Genomic DNA, 22,223 nt, shown 5'->3' with positions numbered 1-22,223 from the left:
CTATATAAATCTAAAATATTTCATAGTAGAATATACCATTATAATTTGCTGGTTCACATTTCATTCATCAAAGGTCAGTATTTAGCCTTATATTGTTGCAGGATTCAGAAGAGAAAAAGGGTTTATTTCTGGAATGCCAATTCCTCCTGAGTTCCCTTGAATTCATTTGGACCTATGGCTCTGTAACCTCTGGCAGATGGAGATGGCTTTGTGCCATTTCAGCTCCAGTAATCTGTAATTCTTCCTGGGAACCTTGAGTTGCAGGGAAGATGATGAAAGTACCTTGGATGAAAGTCAGGATAGTACCCTGGTAGTTGAAGTGCAGTGAAAGCAAAACGTAGGTGCTTCAGTTCAAGTAAGGAATATGCAAAAGATTTGTCTGGGAGGTGCCCAAGTCCCGAATTTGCTTGGAAAACTATGTAGTCACTTAGTCTGTGACAGTGCATGCCTTCTTAACTGCTGGTGTTAACTGCATTTCGAGCCACAGAGCATCTGAATGCAGTGCAAGAGGCACCTCTGCCCACACGGCCAGCACAGCTGGAGAACACAGTGGCTTCTTTGTTCAAGAGCTTGTAACCAGGGAGTGCAAGATCTGGGTGTTACTTTCTCTACAACATGGGTAGTATTGAAAACTGTACCTGCCGTGCCCAGGAAAAATGCCTTATGGAGTAATATGTGCATGTTTTGGCTACTTGGACGCATGGCCTGCCTGAGCAACCCAGTCCACTGATGGGGTGACTACATCAGTGGACAAGGAAAGGGATAGGAAGTCACTTACCTGAACTTCTGTAAAGCCATAGCCATGGTCTCCCACAGTGTCCTTCTCTCTAAACTGGAGAGAGATGCATTTGATGAGTGGAGTGTTAGGTGAATAAGGAATTGGTTGGATTGTCACATCCAGTGGTCAATGGCTCAGTGTCCCTATGGACATCACTGACAGGTGGTGTCCCTCAGAAGTCCATATTGGTACCAGTGTAATTAATATCATCATTAATGACATGGATGAAGGGATCAAGTGAACCCTCAGCAAATTTGCAGATGACACCAAGCTGAGTGGTGCAGTGACACACCTGAAAGACAGGATGCCATCCAGAGGGACCTGGACAAGCTTGAGAAGTGGCCCATGGGAATCTTGTGAGGTTTAACAAGACTGGGGCAAGGTGCTGCACCTGGGTCAGGGCAACCCCCAGTACAACACAAGTTACAGGTCATTTTGATAATGCTGTGATATGAAGAGATTAGCATGTTAAAGTTTTTTACTTTCCTTCAGAAGATCTGTAAGTGGACACACTCTTTAAATAAATTATGTATGACAGTGGAGTGAAATTTGTTGCTGCAGGTGCATTTCTTGTAATATAGAGTTAAATGAGTGTATATAAAGCTAAAGATCCTTTTGATCCTCTAGGCATTTTCAACACTTTCACTGGAGAATGACTGCAATTTAAGAAGGAAAAGTAGTGGAAAATACTTCTTTTTAACTTCAGAATAAAAGTTTGAAGAATGCTTCCTTTTTCTTTTTTGCTTGAAATAAATTTCTTTTCAAATATGGAAATATTTAATTCACTGATCTCTGATTTAAACCTTAATTATTTTGACACTTTATTTTTATGTCACAGGTATAGAAAATGATGAAGAAATTAAACAGTTAGATGAAGAAATCAAAGAACTAAATGAATCCAACTCCCAGATGGAAGCTGATATGATTAAACTCAGAACTCAGGTAACAGTTTTATGAAGCCCTAAATTCAAACTGCTTTTTCTATATGACTGATTAAAAGAAATATAGGAAATATATTGTTCCCTTTTATGTTTCTTATATATTAGGATATCTATCCATAATTTGCTATTTATAAATCTGAAAACAGTGTTCATTATGCACTTTCCACATCAGTTACCAACAGTAAAAAAACCAAAAAGAACTCAGCAAAATACATTCTTTAAAATAATGGCAAAGCATGACGTGCCATGGTCAGCTTGGTATTTCCCCTTGATAAGGCTATGCCTTTCTAATAGCAGTTAAAATATTGTGTGGCAACATGGTCATTAACATAAGTTACAAGGTGAAGGAGCCCCGATGAGCAACATGCCTTTTGCCGTGTCTTAAAGAGGAAATTCAGATAGAGAAATGAACACCTGTTACACTTCATCATGTGATACCCTAAGTGCAGTCCTTGGCAGCAGTAGTGGTCCCAGAGATACAGCTTAATTCTTTTTTCATTCCACATAAATTTGTTGGGGGGAAAAAAAGCAGAAAACCTAACGTTAGACTATTATCTAAAATTCCATTATTCAGCAGTCCTAACACTGGATGGAAAAAGCAAAAGAAGAAAATCAATTGAATTTCCCTAGAATTTTTCAGTGTCCAGCATAGACTCTGGTGCTTGTGTGTTCACATTATTTGAGCATGGACACCAACAGTGAAATTCATCACAGTCCCCATGTGTCAGTCTTCAGTCCCAGGATCACAATCATCCAAATGATCTCAATAGAAACAGAGTAAACCATTCATTCTTTGTTACTTCTTTGTCTGCTGCTTGTGGTGATGGGCACCATGTCTATTCTCCTTCTCCTCTTGTATAGTCGTAAATGCAAGGCAGGATCTACTTCTTCAACTTGGTTTTTATTTGACTTCAAATCAAGCCAAATTGATACTTAAACCTCACTGTTACTTTATGCCTGCATTCAGAGTATTGTTGTCATTATTCAGCCTTCATAGGATTTGATTCACGGTTTACACAGTTTCCTGATGTGACCAAATATAACCATAGGGTAATGAGGACAAAATCTGCAAGAACATACAGCAGGAATAATAATGAATGGCAGGAAAATTGCATATATTTATTCTTGAGAAATTTGGTCATAAGTTTTGTATCTGGCAGCTTCCAATTGCTTTGTTTTCTTCTGCTTAATACACTGTAGAAGCTATTCACATACAGACTGATTTAGCTGAGTTTTTAAAAAATGTGAAGCAGTTTGGCTGTTACAGGTGCATTGGTAAATGCTCCAGTTGTCAATAATTTACTGCACTTTCAATTTTATATTTGGCCAGATGAATTGAAAAATAAAGCCATGATAACACTATCACAGGCATAAACATGTATTGAGTTTCAGATTTATCTAGGAATTTCACATCAAGCTTTGATCTGAAATGAGTACAGAAGCCATATTTTAGTGGTCTCAGTTCCAGCTTTCATACTTCAAACCAGTGCCATTGCATATTCTTAGAAATCAGATTAGGCACTTTGTGGAACCATTGCATATTCTTGGTAAAGGAAAGCTCAGCTGATAATTTTACTGTCAAGTTAAAAGGATACTTTTCACACTTCAGTGCAGCAGATTTAAAAAAAGGGTAGAATGACTGGCAGTGACACATACTGGCATTAAAATGATCAATGGGATTTTAAAAAGTAGAGGTACAAGAGACCATGAAAACATTATTTTGTCCACCAGTCATCTCTGCCTCCTAAGATCTTCCTAAGACAATCCTGATAGGTGCTTGTCTAACCTATTCTTTACCTCCTATACTAGAAATTCCACAATCTCTGGGTAATCTGGTCTAATACTTACCTGCTCTTACCCAACCAGATACTAAGGCCTTGCAGAGAATCCCAACTAAGTTAAACTTCAATAAAAATTCAGACGCCTTAGTTCTAAATTCATACACTCTCCTGAAGAAAAGCAATTTACATTTACAACACATAGAGAGTTACATCACAGTCATTATCAAACTATTTAGAGGATCAAAGTCAACAGTCCCCTTTATTTGCAACAGTAAAATTATATTGGACATTACAAAGTGTTTGCTGATAAACCTTTAGAAAGTCATTGTGCAACTCAGATTTCAGTAAGATTTGACAGATGTGGAATGTGCAGTGGGAAAATAGTGGAAGTTACGTGAATACCAGAAGTAGCAACAGTCTTGTTTGATACAGATTTGCAACCCATATGATTGTAAGTGCCAGTGAAGGTTTTTCATGTGACAGGAACAGGAAATTCTTCCATGTAGAACTTTTTTGTTTAATAAAGTGAAATGTCAAGCCTTTTTCTTAGTTGGAGCATTTATAAGACTCTCCTTTACTCAGCTGCCTTTTTGCTTAAGACTTTGGAGAAAGTATTTTTAATCTAAGATCTTCTAGTAAATTTGTTCAAATTTAATGTGCAAATATGAGAGGAGCAGAAACACAGAGGGCAGAGGGGAAGAAAAAATATGCAAATAGTTGTGCATCTCATACAAACAACACATTATCCTATTTTCAGAATACATACAAGTAAACATTTCTTAGTTTTAGGGTAAAATGTGTTCAGCCTTTAAGCAAACAAATACAATAACTGAATATGCCAGCTTTCGTAAGATAGTTACAGATGAATACTAAGTGAAGTGGTGAGATATGCTGATCAGCTGCCACTGTATTTGTAGATACTCAGCATCTCATGAAAAAAGCAAAAAAGATCTATTCAAGTTGCAGTGCTCAGCTAGATAGAAAATCTGTAGAATGTCAGCTCCTGATGAAGTTAGTGTGAGGTGGCTGCAGTATGCCATAATGAACTGAGCTTTCATTGACATCAGACTCCTCACTCTGGTCTGTAATACAAAAAAAAAACATTTTAGGGTAGAATTTGGAGCATGACTTGACTAACAAGCACCTATGAAAGATGTTTTGCATTTGGATACAGCCTTTCCCCCCAATATAAAAAAGCTGAAAGCAAAATAAGACAAGAGGATGTGTGTCCAGGTTCAAAGCTGAAGAAATTATTTTCCCTACTGTTATTTCTTGTGGAAATAGCTCAGAATTAATTAATTGTGACAAAACCAAATCCCTACAATACTGGCAACTTGGATTAACTGCACCTGTAGTCAAAGCAAGAGATACTTAGAGACTGTTCATGTAGACACATCACTTTTCAAAGTTACATCTGATGGCCTGCATTTCAATAAGCAGACGGAAACTTTAGGTCCAAACAAAACCTTGGTACCTCTAACTACCTGACTGTGCCACCAATTTCCAAAAATTTACTCACCCGTGGTCAAGTTAATATGCACTTAAGAACCTATAACCTTCTGCCTGTTACTACTGCACAAACCTCTGACCTTCCCATCAGCATTTTAATTGTATCAATTCTTCCCGTAGCTCACTCTCTAGGCCAGTGTAGGAATGGATAAACCTCGTTTTGAGAATTCAAAACCTTGTGTTCTTTGGCATTTTTTCCACTTCACTGGCTTCTTTTTTCTTTTCAATGTATATTTTAACCTACATACACACACAGAGCATACTGTACACTACTGTAATAGATGTTAACAGTTATCACCCCATGTGGAAAGTAAGGACAGGGGCTACAGAGGAAAGTGCAGACAGATGTGAGTGAGCTCTGCATGTGCTCTTGATGAGCTAGGCATAAGCCAGTGCTCATCTGAAATCGTTGTAGCTCCTTTAGCACAATGCTCTCCACAAACTAGGGGAAGCTGCCTCTCAGCAGTGCTTTTAGCTCAAGCAGGGCACCATGCAAGGTCAGAGCTAATGTGTCTGGTCACCTGGTAATACAGGCAGACCACAGTCTCAGTTGTTTTCACCTGTACATACCACAGGGCTATGTGCAAATATTCTTCAGTTTCTTCAGTTTTACAAGTCATTTTATGTATTGGAAAACTTTCTGAATTTGTACATACATTGCAATAACGTGTAGTTGTTCAGCTTTCAAAAGCAGCCCTTTGAATTTGCACAGAGTCAAATTATACTTACAAAGAGCTAAACACTGGCAGCAAGGAGATGTGCATGCTTAATTAACAAGATATATGTGTAGCTGAAAATATAAGAAAAGGATGACTTACTGCAGAATGCCCCTAAGATTAGCTTCTAGGAGTTTAACTGCATGGGTGAACTTGCAGAACTAAGGTCCTTCTTAATGCCTTTTGACTGTACAAGAAAGGCTCTAAAGGAGTGGAATCAAATCCAAATTCATTCACTCACTATTACCAGTATTGAAAAGACAAGCTGTTAAAGTTATACAACATACAGTGGGAATAAAAAAGCCTTAGCAACGATAAGAACTGCAGACTCAAGCAAAACCTTTTTAAGCATGAATGAATAGACCTTTTCTCCTTTCCCTGGTATTTCTGTTCTCTCTCCCTTCAAAGAGTGCATGCTTTGTACCAATTTGCCTTATATTACATTGTACACAAATTTGTCCATTTTAGATTACCACCATGGAGAGCAACCTGAAGACGATAGAAGAGGAGAACAAAGTAATTGAACAGCAAAATGAATCTCTTCTTCATGAATTGGCCAATTTAAGCCAGTCTTTAATTCATAGTCTAGCTAATATCCAGCTGCCACATATGGTAAGTGATTGAGAGCACAAGTTAAGGAATTTGGCGATCTTCAGTTCACCTCATACAATAGATACCTTTTTTTATGTTTATGTTTCATCAACCAGTTGGATATTTGTGGTAACAGCACTGAAACCATAGAGATACATTTAACTGCTAACAGACATGGAGGGCCTGTTCCAGTGTATCCTGTAAAATTAAGTAAGAACTAAATAGGCATTTTAAATATTATAAAAATGGTGGCAATATGCCTTGCTAATATGTTATGCTTAAATGAATATACAATTAAGAAAATAAAAGTTGTATATGAACTACTATTTAATATCTCGTAGGAACCAATCAATGAACAAAATTTTGATGCTTACGTGACCACTTTGACGGACATGTATACAAATCAAGATCGTTATCAGAGTCCAGAAAATAAAGCCCTACTGGAAAATATAAAGCAGGCTGTGAGAGGAATTCAGGTCTGAACAGCTGCTATAGTGATGAAAATCTTGCTTAAAAAAAGGATGCCTCTTGTTTTTTGCTGCTGTAATTTACCAGAAAGTGTTATATATTTATTTCTGTTTGAAACAGTGTTATGCTTACAAGACTTCATAATGATTTTATGTCTTGCTTTAAAGATAGTAACTGCAGAATAGTTTTTTGAATACATTCACATTTTGTACGTTTTCATATAAGCTGACATAGTGTGATATGCCATGTAATGTTTATAGCTGCTAATGTATGCACATTTTTGGGGTATATATATTTCTGAAGAGGTAAGCTGATCAAAATAAATAGAGTGTAAATTCTTTTTAATGCTTTAGTGATTAAATGTTTTAGTATTTTGAACTGAAATGGACAAAAAAAAAAAACAGCTTTGAATGACAATGTTGCAGTCTGCAGCCACTTTTTAAACACTATCATTTTGCCTCATGTTGGAGGATTTTATGGGATTTAAGAAATACATTTTGTGTGCATATTGTTTCATAGCAAGAATTGGTTGCAAAAATGCTTTATTTTTGAACAATGCTTGAAAATATTATGTGACTTTTGTTTTTGAAGGATGGTGTGTGGTGGGGGCAATAAAATGAGGTTTTTTGAATTCCAAGAAAATGGCATGGATTAGATGTAAGTTACAAAATGGGTAATTTATTGTAAGACAACATCAAGCCATGGAAACTTGACAGAAGATTCAAAGCAGCTTAAACAGCACTTTTTTATTAACTTCTAAGCATTACATGGTATGAATATGGGAACTTCCATTATGAAAAGAACTATATCAGAGGTGGACAACGTGAAGATTTCAGCTTTTGTTTTCAAATAAACTTTGGAGCCACCATTCTATTATTTCTACCGGACTGCTAGTGCCCCTCTGAACTATCTGTTATAGCAATGTAGTTCATCTTTCAGAAATTCTGTGGTTTCAATTCAAGATGGAGGACAATATTTAAAAGTTAATATTGCCTTTTCACATCTTTAATTTTGGGATAAATAAAAATGATCTGTGTCTATTAGAGTTACCGAACTGCATTCATTGCTGTCTGTAGTAGGAATGCAGTTCAGTAAAGATTTTTCCTTTTGCTTTGCCAAACATTTGATCCCATTTTTAACATTTTAATATTTATGTTTTGCTTTTTGTTGGAGAACAATCATTACTGCAGCATTCACATATGCTTTGTATTTGTTCTACTATTACCTATTGCAAAAATGAATGCAATCAAATTTTTAATGTAATTAAATATACTTCAGCACTTTTTTTGCTTTAAACAGGATCATTTTAAGGTAAAACTTATTTGTACCTTCAAGATTTGATTGTTTTCTTCAAAATGACTGCACTATATGTATGCATAAGACCACTTTTTATTACTACATTTTTCCTTTTTAAGTAGTAAATTTGGTGATGTGTTGTGTTTTACAGATGTTGAATTTATTTAAATTTGATAGCATATCTTTTCCTTCCATGTCTTGATGTTATGCAGAAAGTACAAAAGTACTTTAAAATTTTGTTATGAAAAAGATGGGTTTTGTAAAAAATAAAATATTTTTAGCAGAACAGGACTTACAGGGTCATTGTCCCCACAATGTGCCAGTTGACTATTTGCACTTACCTTGCCCTATATATCCATACGGAGGTGTGCAATTTCTTGTGTCATTAGCCTTGTGACACTAAACCTGAACAAATTATAGTGGAAGCCATTATGGCCAATCCAGTAATATTGCTAAGGGAGACTACAGGGATCTCACAACAAATATTCTGATACAATACTCAACCTCGGTATATATATATATGTATAAATATATGTATATCCCAGCGGCACTTTATACTATTCACTGTACAAAAGCTTACAGTTTTCCACGAGGACTTTAATAACTAGCTGGGAAAAGATTATGTAATTACTTTGGGGCTCTGCAGTATCTTATCTGTACAGTGCCCTTTTTCTGTTGTGCTATTAGTTGTAGCTGCCATGCTCAGAATTGCCTTTTTGAGAGCTGAAGCAAGGTGCTTGTTGTTCACCTTCTGCCATATATATTGTACTTTTGCCCTAGCCTCCTTTTAGGGCTTTCATTGTTCATAATGGCATATGCATTTTTCCACTGCATTGTGTCTGCAGCTTCTTTGCCAATATAGTAATGCTTTCAGTAGAGTAATAGATAGTATCAGTTTTGGATTCTTATTGTTATCACCTATGTACAATGGAAAGGGATTTTAAGCACAAATCTGCTGCTCATCTAATGTTGGTACATAATATCAAATCAAAAGTTATCTGTGACTATTATATAGGGATCACAAAAGTGTCACATATTAGAATGCTGACCTTTCATATGAAATTATTGTGAGTCATCAGAGTTTATTTATTATAACTTATTGTTCATATTCATTTCTAAGTTAATTTAAGTAATCATTTATTAAGACAGAATTTTGTATAAACTATTTATTGTGCTCTCTGTGGAACTGAAGTTTGATTTATTTTTGTACTACACGGCATGGATTTGTTGACATTTTAATTTTGCTATAAATGTGTGGAATCACAAGTTGCTGTGATACTTCATTTTTAAATTGTGAACTTTGTACAAATTTTGTCATGCTGGATGTTAACACATCTTACTCTAAATAAATAAAAAAATGTGTTGCCACATTTGTAGCACAGTGGTTCTATGATCACTTGCAGCATTTTCACTTTATTTCATTCATGATATTACAACAAAGAAATGCTCCAAGACCTTTTTTAACAAGGAGACTTGGCTGTTGATTCCTCAAATTCTATCCACAGGATGGCTCTTCAAATGATGCTCTTCCCACTCTCCATAAATGTGTAAGCACAAGGAATTTGTTTTCTAACATTTTGGGACTTCCTAGAAAGAAATTGAATAGTATTTTCTTGGCCCAAGCAGTGTGACTGAAGTATTGTTCACAATATATTTCAATACATTGATAATCAGTTCCTAGACTCAGAAATGAGGAATAAGCCAGTGGAAAATGAACCTCAGTTGGAAAGCTTTTTCCCTTTCTTCTGCTCTGCACTATTGCCTCAAGCTGCTTTTAGAACCAGTCAGCTGAAGAGTTGAATGACAACAGTCAGCCAGCACTTCTGATCATCACGGCCTGTGACAGGAACTGAGACCATCCATACATCTGTCACATGCCATATTCTGCACCATGGTGTAACCCATGTTACCCCTGCACTGACTTAATAACTGGCTTAGATTCGACTCTCAGTGTTATACAACCTAATTAAAAACATCTTCCTTGAAAACAAACAAGAGTAACTACACAGGGAATTGGTAATTAATTGATTTATAAGCATAATTACAATTTTGCCATATGCTTGGGTTTCTGTATTGAGCATATATTAAGTCCAGCATTATGCAGTGGTATCAGTAATTAATGCTATATATTATCCCTGCATGCCATTCCTCTTAATTGCATTCCTTAGAGATCATCCTAAATGACCAAGACAGGAGTACCAGTACAAACTCTAGACTGTCTCTCTGCCCCTAGCAAAGGCTGGTGTTCTGCTGGGGAAATGGGAAACGTAGGGAGGGGCAAGGACGCTTTGCACAGCAGAGTGCAGAACAGAAAGGCAGGAAAAGCCGTGCAGTCAACTACAGAGATCTCTGTAAGAAAGAGGAAGATAATCTGTGTGTATACACAGTGTTATACAAATGTTTTTGTAGGTAAGATGGGGAACATTTCAGAAAATCTGATCTTCTTCAGTATCACATGTAAAAAAATTTATTCTTAATCATTCATATATGATCTGTTTTCTTAACTTTATGACACTCTGATCATGTACAGCCATAGAAGCTTTTCTTATTAGAACTTGATACCTCCTACTGTGAGACTTTTTATGGGAAAAAAAAAAAAACAACAAAACCACAACACAACAGCAAAGCTTAAAAAAAGAATGAGAAGCTGCAAGGGGTGAACAGATAAAAAAAGCGAACATTTTGGAGGATAGCTGTGTTTCTAATCTCAGATGACCAATGGCCTGGTATAATGCAGAGTACATAAAGGCATCATGCTCTCTACATTAGTAGTCAGACGAGCAGTGAAGTAGTTGATGCCGCTCCCTGCTTCTGTCTCCTGCCAACATGAGTATTTCTTCTCAGAAATCCTTTTGCCAAAGGATATGATCAAAGGATATACTCCTCTGGTCTCGTAAGACCATTTTTCCATTGTCCTGATCAACAGGCTGTGCTCTGTGCTTGTGGACTTAATCCTTCTTGAGCCTCCTGTGCCCAGTATCCCAAGCAATGTCTTCATAAATAACACTAGATCTCTTTGTTCCTATTGCCCAGAAATACTTTGCATGTTGCTACATCCTTGTATTACATTTTGCTTTTTCTTGATCATTCACTGGCAGCTCTTAAACCTGTGACCAACTGCCACATTTTGATCAAGTTTTGGAATAGATCAAAAAAATGTCTGTTATCTCCAAGCAATCTCTAACCTTGCCTTTCTATTTAGTCCATCATATCATCAAGTTCTTTATGTACAATATATCAATTCTGTGCTGATCAGTCTTCTCATCTTTGGTCATTTCTGGCTTTGTTATTTAAAATCAGTAATGGGATTATGTGCCTCAGTAGTACCAAAAAGACAAAAACGATGGCAGAAACTGTATGCACAAGTAACTTTGAGCTCTGTCTTGTCACTACTATATAGAGTTTTACTTCCTCAAAAAGCAGTGGGGACGATGTGGAATGGAGTATGTGCAATAAATTATTCATTAAACACTTGTGGAGAAAACCAGACCTAAGTCTAGAGCAAGAGTTTTCATTACAGACACTTTTTTCAATGGATTGAAATTGATCTCTAAGCAGAACATTTAACCTAGCAGACTTGATTTTCTTAACTACCTCTCATGAATGATTAGGAATAATTTGGGGATTCTCCAGATTCACTGACTGTACATTGAAAATCACTCCTCTTGCAAATGCCTCCAAAAAGCATGATCAGCCAAACTGTCTGGGAAAGGATCAAAACAGAAAAAAAGAAGCTGCAGAACAAGTAAACAGGGTCAGTAAGAAGCAAAAGAAACAGCACAGTCAGACCATCAAAAATGCAGGTATATAAAATGGAGCAAATAGCAAAAAAAAGATAGGAGCCCTCATGTTGGGATAAAGGACAGCTCTTTCAAGAAGGAAAAGGATGCGGGGTATGGTGGAGCTAGAGGATGCCAAAGGCATGCCACGTGGATGTTTTTCAGAAGTAATTTTGTTTTTCTGATATTCAGCTACTGGCACTTGCACTTACTCCTTCTTTTTGCGTATGCCCTGGACTCTGCCCTGTCCAAAGGTTTTACTACTTTTGCTACATGATTCAGGCTGCTGCTGAGAGAAGCTTTAACCTTAAATCAGCTTTAGATGTGTCCTACTTTTGTGATCTGAAAATAAGAAACTCTCAACACTGAAAAGTCAAACTGCTTCACTGAAAAAACGCCGATACGCTGTCTCCTACTGCACACCAAACGTTAGGGCTGCACACACTGACATTGAGTACATGTCTGAGGAGGAACCAGCTGTGCTGTGGGGGTGACTGATGAAGTTTCTTTCTTCAGCCCTGAAACACTCTGTATGTTGCATGATCTGGATTTGTGGGGACCTGTTATTTTGCTCAAGAACCCACTTTCCATTTGACGCTTAAAGAAAGTGAGTATCCCCCTGAAGGACAGAACCTTGAGCCAGGTTATCTTCTTTGTCAGATCTTGTAGCCTCACATGAGGGTTTCCCTTGCTTCTGGGTCCTCTGGTGATGCTTGCCCTCACCAGTAGCTCTGAGGCTGTTGGCACTGAGTGGTCCCAGAGGAAGCAATACCTGCAGCAGCTTCTGAGAGAGCAGCAGCTGCAGCAAAGATCTCACTGGGGTGGCAGAAGCACTAACTGCTTCAAACTATGATTTAGAGAACACTTACAGTTTAGATCCTTTTCTGTGGTAATTTGGTATGAAAATGAGGAATAAATTTATATCCAGCCACTACTTGTAATAGGAACAATACAAGAAGGAGTATGGTTTTTTTCCATTTTTGTGGTGATTATGAACTGGCTGTGGTTATTTTTAAATGGGTTTGTTACTTCATTAATATAAGTAAATGTGTTAAATTCAATGGGATCTGAGCAGTATGCAGCTAGAAAATAATGTGGCTTATAAAGAATGAGCTATTCACTCACCCTTATAACATATGGAATTACTTTTATTCAGTTCTTCACTGACCATGGCTTATATAATGAGAGACCGGAAGTGTGCAAGTCATTACTGGATTTATGCATTAAGGAGATGTTAACAAAATGAAAACAGATTTTCAGACAGAGATCATTTTTTGTATGGACCAGGTTGTCCTCGCTTGAGACATTTTTCCTAAAGAGGTTATTCTCTGTATGCATGAAACTGAAGATGTAATTTTTTTCTTGTAACATCAGCATGAAAGACTAATGTGTGCACATGTGTCTACAATCTTAAATTGTGGAGTGTTCCACTTCACAAAATCCACAATCATGCCTTAGAGCCCTGAGACTGCCCAGAGGGATGCCCAAGATGTGTGTGCCACATTCATATTTAAGCAGATCGTTGTTAACACCTCCACCAACATGTTCAGGCCTAGACAGAAGTAAGGTCTTGCTCAGATACGAGTAATATCTACTCTTTATTACTAAAATACATATTTCAGCTCTTCTGACTACACATGACATGATACCTATTTACCTTTCATGTCTATGTACCCAGACATATATGTAGAGTTAATCTCTGATTAAAAATGCTGATACCCCAAAACTTTATGTTTCCTAAGAAAAGATGGAGAGCCTTTCTATGCTATACTTCTTGGACCAAGAAAGATTTTCATCTTTATTTCACTAGCACTTTCAGTAAACTACGAAAAGAAAGGTTCACAGTAAAACCTAGTTTTGCTGCTCCTCCCAGGAAAATGGCATGGCAACAGTAATAGCAGCAAATTTAACCAATTCAAGTCTATTCAGGAGAAACTTATTTCTGTCAGGTGCCAATTTCTCTGATTCTCACCTGCTTAGTTATATGGTCCTTTAAAAAAAAATTATCTTCTGAAATTCCCTTCCAGTTATTCCACTCTTTCTTATTTGCACCACCTGTGGTTATCAGAATACATGTGAGGACAATTTCTGAAAATTACTTAAGCTGAATTTCTATCCTAGGAGGAAGGTCTGGAATATACTGTCTAGAAGAATAATTAATTCCAGGAGAGAGAAATTTCCTTTTAAGAAATTGCATTTACTGTAGGACAGCTGATGCAAAATACTTAAAACTAAGAGCAGAATGTGATATGTCTGAAAACAGGTACTGCAGTATCAGCAGAACTGCTAAGTTTTTGTAGTCATAACTTTTGTGACTGTATAATTTTAAGCCATTTTGAGCTGACTGGCATGAAAAGGGAATCTTTCAGGGTAGGTGGGTAAATAAGCAAGAAATGATAGCAATATTCATGGCAAAGGTTGCACCTATCATTGGATGTGCTGACTCAGGTGAGGCTGCTAGCACTGCACAGGAGGTGATCTCATTTGTAGATAGGGATCGTGAAAACCATCCCATGGTGCATCTTGTCCACACATGATCAGCAGCTGTCTGAACAGAGATGATGAACACCTTGGGAAATCATTGTTCTCACATGCTTCCCTTTGAAAATCCTGGATAAACCTTGATTTTTTCGAACTGCTATTTCAATTCACCCACTATTTCTTAAGGAATCTGTTACACAGTTAAATACTGATGACAAACAAATCCATAGGTAACAGGTAAAATAAAAATGGTAAATTTAGATAAAACATAGATAAAAGGTAAAATAAAAAAGGTAAAATAAAAAGGTAATGTATATATGCTACCTATAATACTATATACTAACATATAGCAGCATACATACAGTATATACTATAATACTCATCTATTAAATGACCTGTTTTAAATGTTCCAAGTGTTCTTCCTCCAAATCTCACTGCAGTCAAGAGAAAGTATGACTAAGGAGCAGGACTACAAAATGCGAGTGTGGCAAGGTCCTGAGCTGGCTTTGAGGGGAATCTGCCTAGGTGTTCTCTTCCAAAAGAAGACCAAAAATATTTTAAACAGAAAAAGACAGGTTCTAACAAAAGTAGGAGTTTTATTTTTTAAACACCTAGAAGAGAAATAAAAGGATTTTTCAGGTTTCTCACGAGCTCCTTGCAAGCATGTCCTTACTTCCAAGCTAACCAACAGCTTTCTGAGTTATGCCCCTTGGTCCTAGGAGGTTCCTCAAACCCTTTCTGAGAAGTAGCTCCAGCTGTCTGCTCCAAGTCTCTCAAACACTAACTGCTCGAGGCCCCTGCATTCACACAAAGGAGCATCCCTTGTGCTTCTGTGCCACAGGGTTCACCTTCCTTGGTATTTTTCAATAACACAAATTTATAACAGTCAAATAAAATGAACACCATGACTCAAAAATAGAAATGGAGCTAGGAGTCACTCAAGCACCTTCTGACGTTCTGTTTTTTAATCTAAGTCCTAAACCCCTTGTGCATTGAAGAGAAAGGGTGGGGAAAGCTTGAAGAAGAATGAAAAAAGGAAGTTTGAAATGGAGAAATAAGGGCTGTGTCCTTTTAATTCTGGTGCCTCTGAAAAAAGTTACAAATAAATGTTAGAAGTATGTTGTTCACATTGGTCTGACAAATGATACAGGGATTTTTTTTTTTCCATTTAAGGGCTAGTATTTTGTCCTAAAATGCCTGTCAGCTTCTTAATAGATACTTGTTAAAGAGGACAAGGTCTCTTCTGATCTATTTCTCCACATAATAGGACATCTTAATTGCGCTGGGGTTTTCAAATATTTTGGTTTTTTGATAAAACATAAAAAAGTAATTAAAAATCAAACAACAAACCTGTCTCTTTCACCCTCATTACTCCCTAAGATCTTTTTGGCTGTTGTTCTGCTAGAAAAATGAGAGTGAGAATAGAATGAGAATTGGCAATGAAAGAAAAACAAAACCAGAAAAATCAGCTGAAAAAAAAATTGCTAATATTTTATAATTCTTCCACCTAACTTTCAAATGGTAAGGATAAATAGTAGAGCCTTGACTCATATTTTAAAGATATTGCCACTTTCAGTCAGAACTGGATGGGAATAATTTATGTTTTCCCCAAGCTGTGCAAAAAGAGAGAAAGGAACCAAAACAGCCAAATGTGTATTTTGTGGATGAGATGAGACAAACTGATGAGTGGAGGCCAGTGGAGCATGTACAGCAAGGATCGTGGAGAATATGGTAGCTGTCTGTGCAACTGAAGAGAATTGTACATTACACTGATTGACGTGTAAAAAGTGCCCATATCACTACAGGTTTTAGTAGTGGATTTTTTTCTCCACTTCTTTCTTTAGGACGCCCTGTTTTGCTTACTCTTATCTAAGTCTTGCATCTGAAATGGCTGTTTTGCTTTCTTGGCAGGTCACTATAAATTCAAGGGCCAATAGGAAAAGAGCATGGCTGCAAATATGATATTTTGGTCATGATACAATAACCTGAGTTAGAAATCAAGACCCCCAATTTCACTGCTATTGTAACTCGGAGTTGTCCCCCTGGTTTATTTTGTTCTCTTTTTAGTACTTATTTGTCTGCATTCCCGTTCACAGGGTTGTCTACTCTCTAAAATTACTTAATTCTAGCCAGAGACTCTGTAAGGAACAACAGAACATCAGACGTGACTAAAGGAGGAAAATCAAACAGCAATTAGTAAATCCGGGGAGCAATTAGAAGACATTGGAAGTGCCCTGAGGGAGAGAACAGGACTGAGCTGGCCCACCCCAGTTGAACAGTCCTATTGACTTTGATCAGCCTGGAAATCGTGGATGAATTAAGGGAGGTCTCTTGATAGCCTCAGACAATCTAGCTGAACACACCCTCTTGCCTCTTGGTGTGCTTTGGTATTTGACCTGAAAGTTTGAGAAACTACATCTTTCTGGTATATTATTTTTAAACACAAACATCCATCTGTAAAAATACGTATTCTTCTAAGTGTCCTGTAAAGTATTGCATTCCTTCTAAAGACTTTTCTAAAGACTTTTGTTAAACTACTACTCCAATCAAACTATGGTAAATTGATTTTGCTCCAGAAAAACTGTTGAATTTCACTGGAAGCTAAGGTCACAATGAATAGAGCAGACCATTCCTGTCCCAGATTGTGTCATGTTGGTGAAGTTGCTAATGATTCACCCTTCAGGCTTGTGAGGCTTCTTGCCCAAGCTGTTCAGCCAGGCTCAGCTATTGTTAACAGTGAGGTGTCATTGCCAAAGGGCAAGTCAAGTGATGAAAAAAACAGATGATGGCTGGAGGGAATGTCTGAAGACCTCTTGGCCAGCCTCCTGCTGAGATAAGGACTGTTGCCAGCAATCTCTCATAGCAGTCATGGCTTTGTCTAATCAAATCTTGAGAATGTCTCAGAAAGATGATTCCCAGCATTTCCGTGTAACCTGTGCCAGTGCCACACTGCCATCCTAGTAAAAAAAAATTTTACACTATATCTAACCTAAATTTCTCAAACTACAATTTACAACCATTACACCTATATCACTGGTATTATATCATCTGCCACTGCAAAAAATTGCTTTGCTTTATCAATGTTTGTACTTTCTCTTCCAAGTGTCACAGGTTGTTGTTGGATCACAACCTTAACTAAACTTCACCAGATGAAATAAGCCCAGATCCCCCAGTCTATGCTTACAGGTCATGCATTCAGGGCCCTTGGGCATCTTGGTGTTCCTCTTTCTAGCTTCTTGTCATCCCCTTTGATCTGGTAAGGCAGAACAGGATGTGTCCTTCCAGGCAGGACCTCACGTGCACCAGCTGTGGAGGAAAGCATCTTCCCTCGATCTGCTGCCTATGTTTCTCCTGATGATGCTCATTCATTTAAAATTAAGAACAGAAAACATCTATGCTGCTCTGGAGAGTTGTTCACCACTGCCTCCAGGACCTTTCCTAGGATTTGGTATGCCCATGGCTAGGGCCTGGGCCTCCTGCCAGCCAGGAGCAGGGCAGCCAGCCCAGGGCATCAAACACATCCCTGGAGACTGGGATGAGCCAAGGTTGGGTCAGGATTTTGACCTGTGGTCAGGCCCACAGGGGGAACCGGTGTCCAGCACAGCCCTGGGATGTCTGGGCAGGGCTGTGGGGATGGAGATGGGCTGAAGCCAGGCTGGAAAAGGCAGTTTGTTTAAAAGCAGGTCTGCTTGCCCTCCCAGGGTCCCTGGGCTTCCTCACAGCAGCTCCTTCTGCCCAGGGACCAGCTCTGCTCTTCCCAGACTGTCCCAGCACCCCAAGAGCCAGGCCCCTGGGCTCAAGGTACCCAGGATCAACACAGTATCCAGATGGGAAGTGGGTACATTCATCTGTTTTCAGAGGGGGCATTTGGCTTTATTTATGATTGTAAAACATGTGGCTAGTGGCTCTGAGCCTCTGAGGCCTCCAGGCACAGCTGCAGAACAAATCATAGCCTGGAATCTCTTCGGGGTGAGGTATTTCCTCAGTGTAGTCAAGGGATTAAACTAATAGCACCCAATTTCCCGCTATGCTGATATTAAGGAAAATTGCTCTGTGGGAAAGCAGGAGCTCATTGGTTCAAGTACATTTTCCTTTGGGGAAGTCTCTTCAGTGGAGTTTTCTTATTTTCTTTTATCATCACAGGCAAACCCTTCCACTGTATGTTGGCTGGCCATGTTTCTCTATATTTTAAGCAGCTTGCCAAAGCAGGGCTTAATATTATTTTTTTATTCAGTATTTTTCTTAGCGTATAATTTAGAAAGCCAGAAGGATAAAAACAGGTTATCCTCTTGTGCTATCTACTTTTCAAGCCTGGCTTCACTAGCCAGTGCAGGTTGATAAGTGTTTTACCTCTACTGTGTTACCTGTGAGAGTTGTGTGGAATCAAACCAAAGAAATTATGTCTAATAGATCCTTATAGCACAGTTAGCAATAAACCAAGCTTATGGTTTATTTTCCTAAATAAAAGATAAGGGATAGGCAAGGTCCATTTCCTGCATGTAAAAACTGTCCCTTTGAAAGGGAGAACACATTAAAACACATTAGCTGAAAGAACAGAAATATGTGACAGATGTAAGTTATACTGGATGATTTAAGATACAGAAAGCATCTTTCCTTGAACACATTTACTAGCACCAGGTAGTCTGGTTGAAGTGAAGATTCAAAGATAATTTGGAAAACAACCTTTTCCTTTTTTTTGGTCAGTCACAGGAATTTATTATTATAAAGAAACTAACTGCTTGTTCAGGTGTCTGCAAGTCACCAGGCAAAGTTACCCAGCACATTCCAGAGCTAGGCACACTCTTGTTCGAACTTGGAGGGAATATTTTTTATAACTGAACCAGTGACGGAATAGTTTCCTCCAGAATTTCATGTTATATTCAGGAAAGAAGAACAGCAGCTTTTAAAGATATCAAGAACATCACTATCCCAGCTGAGAGGAAGGATTTATGAGTATGTGGAGACAACATCCTCAATCTTCTTTGGAGTGTCAGCAGGTATCATAAACCCTCGAATGCCCATGGTCAGAGAAGTTACATTGCCTCTGACAGATCTGGCTATGAAGATGCACAAGGTGTTTCAGTAACGATGTATCTGAGTATAGTCTAAGGTTTCTTGGATAGCTGAGAAATGTATGAACAAGCATTTATGAATTTTAATAATTGCATTTATCACACATGCTGACATGCCATCCAGCTACCCCATGACATTCCCTTTGCATATATAATAGAAATAAAGGGTAAGATTATATGCTTTCAAAACCAGTTCGAGTTCTGTTTCTGCCTTTAAAAAATTAAAGATCACATGTGTTTAATCTTTAGATCCATGTGCTGGTATATTATAATGAAAACACTTTTAGATACAAGTTTCTATGGTGCTTCATTAGTGATTTTGTCAATCTGGTCCTCTTAACTGTTATTGTTATTATTGACCAAAAAATTTCAAATTAATAAACTAGGGCATGTTTCAAGTGTCTGCTAAGGACAATGCAAAGCATGTTCATTGTCAGGTATCTGAAGATATGTTGAAATGTCTCAAATTCCTGATTTTATATGAAAAGATAGAATGGAGATATAAACTAAACTAAAGAGGATTTGAGTATATTTCTTATATAAGAAATATACTTATATAAGTGTATTTCTTATACCTGAATTTTTAGAACAACAAAAGATAAAAGTATTAACTATTTGATCTTTTAAAAAGTTTTTTTAGTACTTCAGCAAAGCAAAAGCTATAAAACTAAATTACTGGTATGGAATAAAACCAGCAAGTGGCAGTATTTGACAAAAATTTGAGAGGTAGATAGGAAACTTTTAGAAGCAAATGGAGATTTACGTTATATCTAACTATATAAGGTGATCACTTCTTCTAGCATTCAGAAAGAAAGATATCTCATTTCCAGCATAATTTTTTTGTTTTGTTTTGTTAGGTCAACTCTTCAACTGGAGAAATTGGAAACAGAAGACAAATTTCCCATGGATATTTATATGTAGGGTCAACAAAAATGACCCTGCACATTTTATAAAAATTCTTCTATGAAAACTGGCTAAGAATAGAAACATATATCAAAACCATTTGGAAGTTTTATTTATCAGAAACCTTCCCTGACACCAATTTAGAATAGCATGCAATGAATATTAAAGTCATACAATCATAGAATTGTTTAGGAAAAGACCTTTAAGATCATTGAGTCCAACCATAAGCATAATACCTCATTCTTCTGGATTCCACAGAGCATGAAAAAAGTCTAATTTAAACGACTTATGAGGCATCGATAACATATTAACCAAGAGCCTGGAAGTTGCATGTAACAAAGTAAATAGCAAGAATGATATAGCACGTGTTACACGTAAATTGCCTAAGGACAGTGAGAATATCTATGCACTTTTATTCTCACTATCAGAATTACATGTGCAATAACCCAGAGACTTCTGAGACATAGCACAATAGTCTATCAAGATCCCAAATGCTAAAATCTTTTCAGAACAACTTTAATTTCCTGTAGAAAACATAATTTTAACTGTGTACTTTATTTCTGGGAAAAAAAAAAAAATCATCATAAAGCACCAAAATTACCTGAAGTAAACTGTCATCGTATTTTCCTAAATGCTACAAATATCCCAATTTGGTGATATCTCTGTATTACTGTGTTTAATTATCTAACCTCAGATGTTCTGCTGCTTCCAGTACAGGCGCTGCAGGATGACAGATTTACAGCTGCCAAGATGCTCTAATGTGAGTGGCATTTCCGCAACAAAAACTTACTTGCGCCAACATTTGCACTGTGTAGGTCAAAAGTGCCTGAGGTTTTGTAGACCAGGAAACAAATTTCATTTTCAGATTAAGACGTGCATATATCCCGGCACTGATTACAAATGCAGAGGAGGTGATACACATAGCAGCTGCTTGCTGAATTGACACTGTGGTGATGAACTTTTTAACCTGCTATTTCTGTAAATTGTCTTCTACTTCAGACTGGTACTCTCTGCTGTAAAACAGCTGATGTGTATATATATGAGTTTCTGAGCAACTTCGTATGTTGAAAGAGAAGACTAAGCCAAGCACTGCAACAGTATTTAGAAATGCATCCAATTTAGAAGTGTATCTAACTGGTAAGAGTCTTACATTACTGGTAAGGTCTCTGACCACCCTAGAAACTCAGTAATCATACTGATGGCATGTCAGTAAGCCTCCCTTATCTCCCAGAGCCCACAGGTTCCCAGTTAACCGCTGGGGTGGTGAAGGATCTTTTAAAGGATTCAGGACTCATTAGAACACAAACCCCGCTTCAATACTTCCATTAGCTAACTACTTTTTTAAGATATAAGCAGTCATGTGTTGTGTTAGAGAAGGAGGCTGAGTGACTCATGAAAAACATAGTCAAAGATAATGAATCAGCGTATTTTTGTTCTGGGCCTGTTACTGATTTCCAGCATCACAGCACACTTACAGGTTCTGATTTTCTTGATTTGACTTAATATTAAAAAAGAAAAAGAAGTGTCCAAAAGTCATGCCCAGACTCATGGGCTAAACCCAAGTTTTCACAGTGAGATTCAGAACAAGAGAATCACAGAATGGGTGAGGTTGGAAGGGATCACAATCAGTAATCTGGCCCAACCTCCCAGCTCAGGGAGGGTCGTTCTAGAGCACATGGAACAGGATTGCATCCAGACATGCTTGAATATCTCCATGAGGGAGATTCCACAACCTCTCTGGGCAATCTGTTTAATGAATTACTATAGTTAAGTTTTAGGCAAGAATGGCATCTACATTGTTCCTTGAAGAAAAAGGGATTCAGGCAATGCCGTAGAAGTGCCATGTCTTATTTCTGGGTGGAACTGGGGGTGCTGACATCCATAATTTGTAAGAGAATATGTTGTTGT

The 22,223-nt window shown here is 37.6% G+C and overlaps 1 protein-coding gene across 1 annotated transcript in view; it reads left to right on the top strand.

Annotated features, from left to right (window-relative positions):
- Window positions 1–6,871, top strand: part of MYT1L (myelin transcription factor 1 like) — a 179,023-nt gene extending 172,152 nt beyond the window's left edge. Inside the window, exons 19-21 of the mRNA XM_069011517.1 lie at window positions 1,617–1,720; window positions 6,194–6,337; window positions 6,658–6,871. Coding sequence (XP_068867618.1) covers window positions 1,617–1,720; window positions 6,194–6,337; window positions 6,658–6,798 — 389 coding nt within the window. The 3' untranslated portion in view covers window positions 6,799–6,871. The remainder of the gene's footprint in view (window positions 1–1,616; window positions 1,721–6,193; window positions 6,338–6,657) is intronic.
- The last annotated feature ends 15,352 nt before the right edge of the window (window positions 6,872–22,223 follow it).

Source organism: Aphelocoma coerulescens, chromosome 3, assembly GCF_041296385.1.
Source record: "Aphelocoma coerulescens isolate FSJ_1873_10779 chromosome 3, UR_Acoe_1.0, whole genome shotgun sequence".
Lineage (NCBI taxonomy): Eukaryota > Metazoa > Chordata > Aves > Passeriformes > Corvidae > Aphelocoma > Aphelocoma coerulescens.
The sequence above is the reverse complement of the archived record's forward strand: the minus strand, read 5'-3'. Positions and strand labels throughout refer to the sequence as shown.